Below are 14,600 nucleotides of genomic sequence, written 5' to 3'. Positions count from 1 at the left end.
TTACTGAATTAACCATTTTGTAAACTGTGCAAATGTTAAATTCTAATCTCTGTTTGTATGAGAAATGAGTTGAAAAATATTCTATCTGCGTGCTCACATCTCATGCTGCATGTCGCAAAGATACTAATGATTTGAACAAATAGACTTTGTACAAAGCCATGCTTTTTGATTAATTTTCAAAATATATATACATTCCCATTCTAGTAGACTAGCCATAGAGGAGGCAAGTTTACTGAGATCAATATCTTTAAGTTTTAATCAAACTCTACAGGTTAGCGAGCTAAAATATCCTTACTAATCATATGAGTCAAATGGTGACATTGAAATGTGAGATACTGTACATGATTTCATGTGGGCTGTGAGCCACATATCATGTTCTACGATCGATTGTATCTGACAGAAACATTTTGCTCAGGAGGGAGATAAGAATGCAAAAGTTCTAATTTAGGGACTGAGTAATCCTCAGTTATGATGTTATCAGAAAGTTTGATCCATTTAAGCCAAATCCTCCTACAGTCATAACTCTGTAAAATAATTTATGATTTAGAGGGTTTAGTAGATAATTTTGATTTCAAGTGCACGTGCCACACTCTTGGGACATACAGTGTACCTTCCAACTTATGAACTGACATGAATGTTTAAAAATTACATTTCATCCCATGCCTGTGGTCTGCGCTGTGATTTTGATTCTGACTGATCCGATGAAAAAAGTGAACTGTTCAGTTCTGTTATGTGTTCAGGTGATGTTGTGTTAGATGTTGATTTTTTTTAAGTATTTTAATTGACTGGAAAAATCAGCTACAGTGTGTGCTTTAGAAAGTAAACTTTTCTGTCTCCCACATCTACAATAGCTCCTTGAAATTAGACTACAGGGAATCACATCCCATGTTATGGCTAAAATAGTTTGTGAAGACTTTACCTAAAGACTGATACATATACAATGTATACACCATTGAATTCTGTATTGTGATGTCCTCTCCTTTGTGTTTGTGTGTGTATATGTGTGTTTGTGTGTTCATAACCCTTTTTTCAATATCTTTTCACATATTGAGTGTGACATAATATTCCTTGTACACTACTGTAAGGGTACACTATATTCAATTTGTGAATTTACAGTAAATGTGGAATGTTGATAGGATCTATATGCATGATGCGCTTAGCAAGCATTGTCCCTTTTTAGTCAGTGCCATGTCGTGCTTGATACAATCTGCAGATGATCTCTTATGAGTAAATTATCTTTCTACACAGTGTGGAATTAAAAAGAGAATCCATACCATACTTTACTTTACTTACTTAACTTTTCCGGAACAATGCTGTTCATCGATCAGGATTGTATCCTCGGCTGCTCTTGATCCTTCCAATATATAACCTGGGCTAATGTAACCTCATTCAAACATGTAGTACCTTAAAGTGATATTCTAAAAATCTATGGGACATACATATGGTAAGGAGGGGTGAAAACTGCTTGAGACCAAGGACCTAATGTGTTTTAATTACTCATAGTGAAATGTCAGTTGTCTGTTTGTTTGATTTAATTTTCTTTTCTTTGTTAAAGTCAAGACATGTGTACGGACTTGAGTTTTCCTTTATCATTGGAAATGGCATGATATGCACCGGTATTAAGGTTTGGAAAAGGAGGTCTTACAAAGATTTTACTGTGGACCAGCTTCACAGAGCCTTTAAAGGGACTGTACAGTACTGGTTGAGGTAAGGGATTCGTGTTTTGAACATTAATGAGATAATGAGAAGCCTCTTATGAAATATGAAAGAGCATTAATTTTGTTAAGAAGGATTCAACGTTTATTTGATGAAAATTGGTTTTGAAATGGCTGAGATATCCAAAAAAGTGATAATAATAAAAGGCGACATGCCACAACTTTATTATGATGTCTTTGTTTCACCTTGTTTTTGGATATCTCAGCCATTTCAAAACCGATTTTCGTCAAATAAACTTTTGATACCCTTTAGAATTACATGCTCTTTGACATCTCATCGAGTGGTTTCTGAATATCTCGCAAAATGTTAAAAGCTAAATCCTCACCTCGACCAGAACTGTACACACCCTTTAAACGAAAGAAAGAAAGAGACAGAGGGAGAGAAGGATATTCTCCTATCACATCTTCGATCTCTTCGACTTACAGCAAAATTATGGCAAGCGCAGTGTAATGGAGCTGGCCCTACCTGTAGCTGTGCAATTCCTTCACCATGGCAACCGCGATCTGATACGCAACGTCTCCAGCTACCTGGCCCTGGCAGCGATTGAGAACGCTCATCTCCTGGCAGTATACTGTCACCAGATTATCCAGAGCATCACGCAAGGTTTGTGTCATCATGGAGGGGTCAAATTTTTTTCAGGGAAGATTGGTAGCTTTTAGGAAATACTGAGTGTCATCGTATTTTGAGTCTGTTTGAGTTTCTTTAAATTCTGCCATCCCATGTGAAATAGATGGCAAAAATGCATTTCATCTTGAAGCCTATGGTGAAAATTGATTGAATTCCATTACTTGAGGAGTTATGTTAAAAGGTAGTTATTTTCATCAAACACATTGCTGTGAGAATGAATGCTCCATCAACTGCAACTTGAAAAACTGCATTTCAAGACATATTTGACAATGTTTTCCATGTTCTAGCTGTGTGAGATTGTAGTAAGTGGTCATTAGTTTACTCATCCATAATGTGGATGGTGGACCAATTTTCCGGGTCTTATTTGGACCTAAACATCATTTCTATACCATGTGGAATTCACATAATTGAGAATTTTTCGTATGTTCCACCCCCAGGCAACCGATCCCTAACACGCATCCTACCCCAGATCTACACAGAGGATCCCGGCCCGATAGAGAACTGTCTCTCGGACCTGGTCTCCATCCTCCCGAAGTGTGACGAGAATGAGAAGTCAAACATACTGCAGCTGATTGCCCTTGTGGCAAAGAGGAAACCAGCGGTACGATATACTGTATATCATGTGCACTCTAATTGATTATGTGCCCCCATGAAGGCATAATTACCCCCGTTTGCAATGTGGCCTTCAGCCGTGTTGAAGTAGACGTGCATAAGAGCTAATTATTCATGTGAGATACAAAAAGCATACAGATATGGGCCCTGTTTCATAAAAAGGAGTTTATGATAGCAACTCTTGCTACAGTGGCAAGTGTCATGGTAATGACAAGAATCCTTCTTCTTGATGAGCTGTTGCTATGTGACATTGCTATTCCAGCTAGATTTGCTATCTTTACATCATTTCTGAAGTGGGGCCATGGACTGACTACTTTCCGAGGCATTATTGATATTATTGCCCCAAGGGATCTCAATTGCATGCTATGACCTGAGAAGCTTGCTTCGAGGGTTGTAGCATGGAGTTGAGGTCCTGAAAGGCAATAATCTTAATAATGCTCCTTATGGAAACTGTCCTCTTCTGTTTGATATATCAAATGAGATTACAAATGAAATTTTACTTGCCTACTGCAAAATATCTTGTTGCAAATCCAAGTGGCAATATTTTACCTTCCAATTCCAGATCAGTCGCTATCGCACTGTCCAATTCACTTGCAATTGTATTATGAACAAATTGTTGTCTGTGCTGCCTTAGAAACTGCATAGAGATCACATCGGACAAGGGTCACTTGTGCTATTAAGGGTGCTATTAAGGAGCCAAGCATTTACAGTACATACATGCCACTCCGAATCAGAAGTAGATGGATTGGTAATAGAGTGCAGTTTAGTACTATGGGGTGGTTTGATACTGTGGGACAGTGTGGTACTACTTTTTAGCCATTGAAGTCAATTGTTGACTTTATGTCCCCAATTTCATCCAATCAGAATTGAGGATTCATCAAATGAGATATGTAATAGAGAATATTGCATGGCAGAGCATGAACCATTTGTTTGAGTACATACAGACTATAATATTGATTTTTCAAGCAAGGTTGTAGTCCTCTGATACACAGTATTATCACAACAGTGAATGTCACACGGTCCCTACTCATGCAGTAACAAAATTATTTTGATAGACAGATAAAGATAGATCTCTCCATAGCTACAGTATATTTGCTGATCACTCAGTGGGAAAATGTAACCTTGGGGAATTTATTTTTCCCATAAATAAGAAGTAGACACAGATGTGCTAAAGTAGGTCACCATTTAGCTTGACTTCAGCGTGTAGTCAAACATTGTCATAGTTCATCACTTCACTATTCTGATGATCAGTTGGTTTATAAAGCAACCATCTTTCCTGTAAAATCAATATATTTTCCGCCATTCAAATTAGATGTATTCAGGTAAATCTGTGGTACAGCATGTAGTACATAATAGTTGGATGGGATATCCTCCTTCTCTAGCATTTGTGACTTTCAGTGAATTCTAAGATCTGATGGAAATGTAAAACCAGCCATTTAACGTGCATTTGAAATAGGGTTCTATTTTTTTTTTTTGCCGTTCGTTTTTTTCTCAATCGAATGTTCCTAGCCAAATCAAATTCAGGGGGAGCCCTTTCACGATTTCCGACAGTCTGTGCATGAGTGAATTCCATCTCACGCAATTTCAGTTGTTGCTCCACTTCAAGTTTCTTCATTTCCATTCTTTCCTTCATTTCCATTTCTCTAGCCCTTTCCCTTTCCTTCATTTCCATTTCTAATCTCATCTTCTCTTTCTCCAGTTCTAGTTCCCTTATTCTTTCTCTCTCCTTGATTTCCAATTTAGCAAGCTCAAGCCGTGTTTGATCGGAAATTTGAGCTTGAGCTGGAGTGTCAATTTCTTCTTTGAGCTCCATGTGACCAGCTACTAAGTCAAGAATCTCTGCCTTTCTTACACCTTGTGGAACATCAACATTCAATTGCTGTGCAATAGCGGTCAAATCACATTTGCGTAACCTTTGCAAATCTTTGAGGGACAAATCTGTCCTCTGAACAAATGCCTGAACATCCATTGTACTGATTGACATTGTCACATGTATTACACACAATGTACAATTGAACAATCAACTCACTGGTATTTTGTCTGTACCAATATTCTAGGTTCCGGAACGTTCCAAATTCTAGGTTTGGCTTTAAATTCACTTCCCGGACAAGCCCCCAATTTTGTTACGACCAAAATCACTCTGAGAATGATCGCACAAAAGAAACAATCAACTAATGTTCAGGCGGTTTATTAACAGTGATATTGTGGGTACAGACTTGTAATCGGTTTTCACATCAGTACAATAATGATCAATAAAACAATTATAAATCGGTAGTGAAATCACTTACAGCCAAATTTGAAAGCAAGTAATCCTTTGACAGTGTCCAGATACGATGTTCGATGCACCGATGAATGGTTCCTCCGACGTAACTCCAAAGGCACTGGTTGCAATAATCCACTTTATAAATCCGGGGTAAAGTCCACGATAAACAAGGTGTATGTCCACGGCGAAACGTGCAAAATTCAAACGTTATGACGACCACGTCCAGTTGATGCGTTGAATGATGATTCACTTTATAATGTCCAGCAAGGAATCCAGCCCGTCACAGCTTTGCCGTAACAATGTCCGTTGACACTAAAACATGGAGTCTATCTCCAATGTAGGCAAATTAATTCTCTGCAGGCAAAATGTCTCCCAGGCCTTATCTCCACAAACACAGTTTGTATAGCAGGTCAGCAGGTAACACAGGACTGACTATAACAAGTCCCTTCAGAGCCAGAAGTGACGTAACTCTCAGAGCAGAGGTGTTGGGTACTCTGCCTACCTCAGAATTTCTCCTGCTTATATACTATTCATTCACCCCTTTCTAGTACATTCTGTAATTTTCTCCAACCTGGGGCCACATACCTGAACATACTAGCAAGTCCAAATTCCAGGAATCCTGGATGACTCACTGCCTAATATGTGCATAACATCATTGCCAAAATTAACTACCAATCACATTGGGTTACAAGGGCAGTGCCTCACTCAACCAGCACTTCCTAGAATTTTCTGGAATGGGTTAAATTATTCTAGATTGAGTGAGCTATAATGTATTTCCTGTCACATGCATGTACTGTAGCTACATTGTATACCACATAGAAAATTCTCCACTGATCTGGTCAGCCTGTATGTACTATATCTATATCATATAGAATGTTCTCCATTATTCTGGTCACCCTGTGTACATACACATTAAAACAACCATGCATATGATGTACATAACTACTTGTGTGTACATTTGTGACAAATGCATATCTGAAATAAGGTTCAAATTTTTGCCTTTTGTTTGATTTCCACTGCCAGATTTTGACAGACTATGTGTCAGTAAAACCACCCTCTTAATGCTTAAATCTGAAATAGGGTTCTATCTTTTGCCGTTCCTCTTTGCAGATTTTGACAGACTATGTGTCGGTACTGGTGGACAACCTGAACAATGCGGCCACCTCGCAGACGGTTCTCTCAGCCCTGCTGGACATAGCGTCAGTGGACACGGTGCCCTTCACCCACTGCCTCGCTGAGCTCCAGGACGCCATCAAGCGCCAGCCTGCCCTCCTCTCCATGGCCGGCAAGATTTTCGGCGCTGTCGGCAAACTCAACTACGTGAGTGTCTTGTTTCGCGATAGATACTATAAAACCAGAAATTTCAGTATGCATGAAACTTTCACAAATTTTGTAAGGAGCCATGATTCGCAAAAGTAGAATGCATGTGAAAGGTCTTGTGTGCACAACGCATTGAATGCCAGTGGCAATTGGCGAAAGTTTCACTGCGAAAAAGGCCGTCGGCTCCAATTAGCGAAAGTTTTACACTGCTTATGTTATCTGGTTTTACAGTACTGCCATTAGACCTTTCCTGTGCAAGGCCTGCTAAAATGGAATTTTTATTTCAATAAAGACCAAACACACCATGTGTCCACAATGTGTTTTCCTTTCTAACCTCAGTTGGCAGTGAGGGACCTCCTTGAAGGAAGGCAAGCTCATCATGACTTTCACAAAGTGGTGGCTCGTTGCTGTTCTAGATTTTAACAATGATCACGATATGAAGTCTGCATGAATAGACTATCCTTTTCCTCTTCCAGGCAACATTGATTTCTTGAAACAGTAAATAAAAGTGGAAAGTAAAATTGACCTTTTTACTCCCCATCGGCGGGACGATGAATGTCTCTTGCTAAATGTGTGTTAAGGTACATATTTTGTATGTACCGGTAGTACAATTTCTTTTATAATTATACAAGACAGAAGGCACTTATAACTAGGGGTATGAGTATATCGCGATAGCTTTGATAACATACCACTGAAAGGAATAAACAAAGTCGAACTAGCAATATGCTTCCTGAAAAAAACAAACATATTACATTGTATCAATGCTCATGTGATAGAGATATGGTATCCTCCATGCCATTCTCAATTAGAGCTTTGTCAAAACTTGTCATAGGTCTTAGCACGATTATTTTCATTTTATTATCATTTTGTTTTTCCTTTTCTCACTTTGGAGAAATATGCACCCAAGCGTATGTAAATGAAATCAAATGTAATATTGTCTTAGATCATTTCCTAGGACTTTTGCAGGATTTTGATGATGATGTGCAATGTGTACCTTCTCCCCTTGCATGATCCCAGGAAACGGGAGAGGCGTGCGTGCAGTTCCTGGTCCAGCTGCTGGCCTGCGTGGACCAGTCAGCCCTGCCGGCCATCCTGATAGAGATCAAGAGCATCGGGGACCACTACAAGGGCCTCCTGGCCCCCTACATCCAGCAGATCTCGCAGCAGGGCCAGAGTCCCTCTACCGCGGCCCGCATGATTGTGCAGCAGCTGCAGAGGGACACAGTGGGCAGGTGAGTTAGTGGGTGGAGTTGGTATCCGGGTATATTTCAGCTTGGTGCCACCAACTCCACCTAGGAAATTGGTGTTTCCTCTGTATACTGAATTGCTGCGTTGAGTGTGAGGCACATTTTATGTGGTACCCTAGATATAGTTCCAGGTTGACTTTTGATTTGTTTTTTTCTGTGTCTTCCCATCAGTGAGCATCTCCTGCATCGACCAGTGAGTATGATTGAACCCCGCCACCTCACTCGGGACCACAAACCCTTCAGTACCACCAACATTTCTGACCAGGACAGGAGAAAGTACCGGAAAGGGCGCCCTCACACGCGGATGGGCGCCGAAATGTCTGGCGGCATCCAGCCACTTCGGCACCCAGGACACTCGTTCTCTGAGCAAGCATTACATCTCCACTCGCCGCTCGGCGCTGGGCGGTCCAACTCAAATAGCTTGGGTGTCCTGGAACTGGCTGGGCGCTCAGACAGCAGGGGGAGTGTGCAATCTGGCGGTGCCATGGCAACGCAGTCGGCGGCCAGGAAGCAGGCCACCTCTCCCACCAGGAAGTCGGAGGTGGAGCGGAAGATTAACCGGCATCAAAGGGGAAGCAAAGGGAGCCTACACGGTGCAGCTGTGCAAGAGAGTGAGGTTCTTTTATCAGGGGGTGCACCTTCAGCGCCAAAAGCAGCACATGGGTTCCCCGAGACTGTTGTGCACAGCAATGGAAGCGGCGCACACTCGAGCGCGAATGTGCAAGGGCATTCGCCCGATTACATGTCACACTCGCCGATGTCGACGCTCTCCCCCGGCAGCGAGGTCGCCTCCATGGGCACCGGGGTTTCCTTGGCGAGCGGGGGCAGTAACCGTGACAGCAGCTTGCAGACCTACATCGTCAAGCGGCAGCGGGAGATCATCAGCTACATGGAGTCCATCAAGGACAGGATACCGGTTCCAGAGGAGTGCACAGTGCAGGGTAAGAGATTTCCAAATCTGGTCTTGAACATTTGCCTGAATCTTCTGACCTACATGTTTGTTTGTTTGTTTATCTGTTTGCTTGTATTGCCAGTATGTGGAATTTCTATTACATCACCAGAGAAAAAGATGTCACAGGCCTTTGGGTTGAGTACTGTATATCATGATCATTTTTTTTTTTTACACTTACAAAGCAGGCACAGAATTTGTGAATAGATCCCATTTCTTTCCTGAAATTTGTCATGTCCAGCATGACTTTTGAATTAAAATAGCTCTGCCCGTTTACTTATTAAATTGTGACTTTAAACATCTCATAGATGTGTAGTATCAATCCCAGGAGACAATGTCCATATTCTGTGGCACATTTTACTCAAAAGAGCTGCATTTGGTACAGCAGCATCAAAGTTTCCTTTACTTGCACCTTTAAAAACAACAGCAAGAATGACTTAGAGTGACCAAGACTCTGTGTTTTGTCCAATTGCAACCAATATTGTCTACAGCAGAATAGCTTGAAATAACTTTGTTCAGCAACACCAAGGAAATTGAGGTTTAGAGTGGAAAAATGATCTAAGATTATTTTCTTCTTTATAATATTATGTTGACATTGACCTTGACATTCTTGATCCCCCTCCCCCCCCAAAAAAAAAAACAAACAAAAAAAACAAAAACAAAACAACAACAACAGAAGATGGCCACAGCAGGCCTGTCGGCAGAATAGACTTCTACTGTGCCATGAAGGGTCCCCACTGTCTCTACAGCAATGTGCCTTTCTCCATGGAGACAAAGCAGATGGTGCCCTGGATACATCTCAAATACTTACATCTCCAAGTGAGTACTTCAAGATTCTCCAAAAGAAAAATGATCAAGAAAAAATGATCAAGGTCATAACTGTGTGTATGTGTAAAAATATCGTGTACATGTTAGTTTATATGTACATGTATGTGTGTGTATGTGTGTGTGTATGTGTATGTTTGTTAATAGTGTTTAGGTATATCATGGTGTATTATGGTTTACATGGTCAATGTGGAACTTTGCTAACAGTTGATATCAACATTATGAACAATAATTTCTATACTTGATCTTAATGATGTGTATGGCACAATATATTGACAATACCGATGTGTACTTTGTACTTTATATGGAATATTGCGATATTGCAACAGATATACATAGAGTACATTCAAACATACTGAAAGACATTACACAAACTGGAACTGAAACATATTGACAGAGAATGCAACATATACCATCACAGCGTAATACTTTAAACTGACACTTATAACTTAAAACAAGTTCTATTAACTTTTGTGATTTTTGTACAATTATCTGATCTTCGTGTATAATAGTACTCATTAACGTTGTTTCCTGAGATTTGAGAAAGGAAGTATGATAAAGAAAAAATGAGGTTATATGATACCTGTTGTTGCATCTCTCCAACCTCCTATTGCCAAGGCCAACTCACCCACTCCGGTCTCCCATGAGGACAAGGCGGTGCAGAGCCTCAAGAAGAGCCTGGAGAAGCAGAAGACTGTGGGAGGCAACATGACCTTCCTCAAACTCATTATTCAAAACTTCCCCCATGCCAAGGTAGGCAAGCAGACATGTACTCTTGACACCCCAGTCTCTAGCAGTGATCATTCAATTTCTATACAGTCTAGGAAAACATTTCATGGAGTTTTCTTCATTTTTTTTTTATTGATATCACTGCATTGATTGATATGAAAGTGGCATGATGTTTGAATACTGTAAATGCAGAAGTATTTGTGTTTCATTAATTTTGCAGAGTTTGCACTCTTTTTGGCTTGTGCAAATTCTAAAACCAGCGAGAATATCTTAACAGTGTTTTATGCATATTTTTAACGGTTGAATCGTACATTTTGTCAACTGATACATACTAAACTGCATATATGTGTATGCTAGCTGTACGTTCGAATGGATCATTTGTATGTATACGCTGTAATCAAGTAATGTGTATGCTTGTGTAATGGGCACTTGTCTAGCAGTAGAATGAGGCATAATGCGCTCACGTCGATATGCATGTTGCGTAGCAAAGTTGTACTTATTACAGCGATTTTCATGCTTGGAAATGTCTGATTAAATTCAGTCTCTTTTGTGAATTGGTGGCAAACATATGAGCTAACATTTGCACAGAGTGAATTCAAGAAGTAGAGCTGCTCAGTGCAAGAATTTAAATGTGTAAAAATAATGATGTTCACAGTATGTCATCTGAAGGAGTTGTATTCCAACTTTGGTAGGTCTCTGTCAGTTTGCTCTTGTGATGGTACAAATCGTCTGTGCCTGCTCACAATCTTATCTTTCCCTGTCACTTTAATACTTATTGTTACATTTGCCCTTTCCTGCTCAATTTTGCATCCATGCTGTTCGTGATTCTTTTGACAGAAATGAGAAGGAAACTGAAACACCTTAACCTCACAATAATGATGATAAGGATGAATGCCAATATTGCTGAGTGTTGTTATTCAAGGTTCTAGTCTACTTTTGCTGTAAATTTGTCTGCTATATAGACTTAAAATGTGTTATATTCCTCGAACCCTTTTTCTGCTTTGTCTGCCTGTAAGTATCTGCATAGGAGTGGTTTCTTCGTTGATTAGCACAGATGTCTTGAAAGTAATTGTCAATGAATAGAGATTACCTAATCCCCTAGTCCCTATTTTGTTACCATGGCCTTTCTATTGGACTAAGGCACATTGCCACATCTTAGTGGGCTAGCTAACTTACACAACTAGGTCAAGTTTGGGAGGATTACCAAATTTTGATGTAAAAAGCTCTACAAGTTGAGCCAGGTGTCTGGACACATCAAAAGGGTTAGTATTATAAGCAAGTTCTGTTTCATTTCCAGGTGCAGCAGAGTCTGATCCGACAGCTGTGCCAGGCCAGCTACTACGACATGTTCACCTTTAACCCCCAGCTGTCCCAGTGGGCTTGCTTTCTGTGCAGTAATCCAAGGAGAATGGGTGAGAATCTTTGGGAGACATGTGTCAATCCACTGCCAGGAATGACAACACATACACACACACACACACACACACACACACACACACACACACACACACAACTTCAACATATATGATAACAGCTTGTGCTACATATGAAACTCTGTGGACTCCATTTAATGCACAATGTCATAGTCCAAATTGTTTTTCCTCTTTGAATGATCAATTCAGTCTCAGCCAATGAAAAAAAAAAAACAAAACAAAACAAAACTTCAGATACATAAAAATAAGGATATATTCTGTTTTAATGGTTCCACATACCACATATTCTAAGGATGTCTGTGTGTCTTAATGCCATGCACCATTTTAATCCCTTGCATGGAATGAATGCCCATGACTATCGTAACAGGTAGATGTTTTTGCTCTAGGGAGATATGAAAGTTTAGCCATCTTCCATTGATGTTGGCGATACTCTTCCTTGACCTTTGATCCTTTGGCCTTTGACCTAGATCTCATCGCTGGAGGAAAACCTCTCATTGAGGGCCAACTCAAGGAGAAGAAGGTGCGATGGAAGCTCTTCAGACGCTGGAAAACTCGCTACTTCACGCTGGCTGGTGAAAGGCTCCTGTACAGCAAGAATAAGTCGGTGAGTGGAAATCACTAGCTGCACCACCAAGCCATCTCAGACCTTTGAAATACATGCACATACAATTCACAAAGGTAGCTAAAGCTAGTTCATGGATTATGCAAATCAGTTTGATGTGCATGGCAAGTCATGAATACTAACAAATATGCAGTAATGAACACATGCTGCCTCTTGCTTGTGCATGGTAAACTTTGTTCGCCCATGTTTTTTAGCCCATGGACTAAATTTAAGCCATGGACTTTTACTTAAAGTACACTCATGGATTTCAAACTTTGTTTTTGACTTCCCATTTGGAATGTTACAGAGCAGTCGTACTGTACCTATGACCAACACAGTAATTGATGTATTTCCTTTCTCGAAAATGTATGTGGAAACCCCCAGTTTTGTTCAATTAAAACATTTTCAAAATATGAAATACATGATTTGCTGATTCAAGTTTATTAAAAGAGACCATGATTTCTGGTCCAAGTCCTTTATCAGAAGACCATTATAGTTTCAATAAAATTTCTTCAATAAAATATCAAAGAGTTACTGTTTGATACACAAGCCCTGACAAAGTTTTGTAGACATCATGATAAATGACTAACAAGATATTTTAAATAAATCCAGGATGAATTTTGTGTGCATGCTTTCTTTGCCATCCCCACAGCAAATGACTGGAACCCTCCCCTTTGAGCTGAGCAAGGTGCAGAGTGTCAAGACGCTGAGACGGCGGGACCGCAGCATCCCCAAAGCCTTTGAGATCTTCACGGACGACCACAAGACATATGTCTTCAAGACGCGGGACGGCACCAATGCCGAGCAGTGGGTCCAGTGCCTGACGCTGGCCATGAGGCAGCGCCAGAGTAGTTTCCATGGCGACAATGAGTCCACCACATGATGGTGACGACGATGATGATGATGATGAAAATCCTCCAAGCCCAGATATTTTTGCTCCTAACGTGGGGTCAGGTATGCCAGTAATCCATACAAGAGTGCAACTGCACCGAAAAGTTGAATTCAAGAGTTTGTTCACTTTCTCTGACCCTGTGATATCATAACCATGGCAACCACCAAACACGAGCTGACACCAGAGAATGCATCCCCGGCTGGGTGCCGACAAGCCTTACTCTGAAACCTTGAAATGGAGTGTCTTGTCTTGTATACAACACATTACACATGCACAATATGAGTCTTATGTTTTGGAGAAATTTTTCAACAACACTCTCTGTGTCTTTTTACTCATAGGAACTGTCTTTTCTTAAAGCTGAATTTCATACATTGTCGCCATCTGGCCTTCTCTTGTGATGATGGTCGTGAAACTGAAGATATTTCGCCTCTTGTTCTTTCTTTGCTGAACAAGTAAATTATATGCCTCCCTTTTTTTCACATGATACATCTGCCCGGACAGCTACAAGAGGCATTGTTCTCCGTAGAAGTAGCGTGCGGAATTTAAAGACGTGTTGTGCAGAGTGCCCTTGTTCACACATGTGGCACAAATTTCATGCCTGAAGTGATTTTGCTTATTTGAAATGAAATAGAACTCTGTTGTATCCCACTTTTTTTTTAGTCAGTGTCGCATTCCAGCAGGAAGCAGCATAGGTACTTAAGAAAAATCCATGCAAGTACTGACAGACTAGTAATAGAAGAGATAGCACAATCAAGGAACTTTGCAATGTATTTGGTATTCTGTAGCATGATTGTATTCATATTTTTTTCTTCAAATGTCTAAATAAAAACCAGCACCTGTAATTAATGTACTTAATGCTAATGGCTCATTCCATTTCTCAAAGCTGTTATTAATTCATTCGGTCTAATTTGAAAATGTTACATCAATTTTTTTCATGTATGTTATGAGGTAGTATTGAGAATTGGAGAGTGGAAAAGGTGGCTACAAGATACACAAAAGCTTGATTGAGGATGAAAGACTAGAATAATGAAATTACAATCTATATTTTTATAATTATAATTATAATCTCATTAAGTGTCTCATTCACTGCGATTACCCAAAGTGAAAGAAACAAAAATTCCCAAATATCAAAGGCTCTAACTTGTAATTCAATCCCAGAAATAGAAATAAACATTGACTCTCACTATTGAAATCTACTCTTGAATTACCCTATAATTGAAACAAAAGAAAACAAATTGTCCTCTTCTTGATAATAAGAATAATTCCAAGTTGTGGTGGAATATGAGAAGGGCATTAAGTTGTCTCGAACACTATGGGTTTAGTGGCAACTTTCCGCCCTTCTCATTCTCATCTCATGAAGTGTTAGTGCTCAACTCAATGGATTCT

General features: G+C 40.0%; 1 protein-coding gene across 1 annotated transcript in view; it reads left to right on the top strand.

The window, feature by feature from the left end:
• The window catches only part of LOC140239003 (ventricular zone-expressed PH domain-containing protein homolog 1-like), a 29,404-nt gene extending 16,169 nt beyond the window's left edge, over positions 1-13,235 (top strand). Inside the window, 10 exon segments of the mRNA XM_072318899.1 lie at positions 2,142-2,319; positions 2,781-2,944; positions 6,329-6,538; positions 7,556-7,770; positions 7,957-8,726; positions 9,411-9,553; positions 10,178-10,312; positions 11,586-11,700; positions 12,093-12,325; positions 12,975-13,235. Coding sequence (XP_072175000.1) covers positions 2,142-2,319; positions 2,781-2,944; positions 6,329-6,538; positions 7,556-7,770; positions 7,957-8,726; positions 9,411-9,553; positions 10,178-10,312; positions 11,586-11,700; positions 12,093-12,325; positions 12,975-13,205 — 2,394 coding nt within the window. The 3' untranslated portion in view covers positions 13,206-13,235.
• Positions 13,236-14,600: the final 1,365 nt, after the last annotated feature.

The sequence above is a fragment of the Diadema setosum genome, chromosome 15 (genome assembly GCF_964275005.1).
Source record: "Diadema setosum chromosome 15, eeDiaSeto1, whole genome shotgun sequence".
NCBI classification, from domain to species: Eukaryota; Metazoa; Echinodermata; class Echinoidea; order Diadematoida; family Diadematidae; genus Diadema; species Diadema setosum.
Note: the sequence above shows the minus strand (reverse complement) of the source record. Positions and strands in the feature narration are given on the sequence as shown.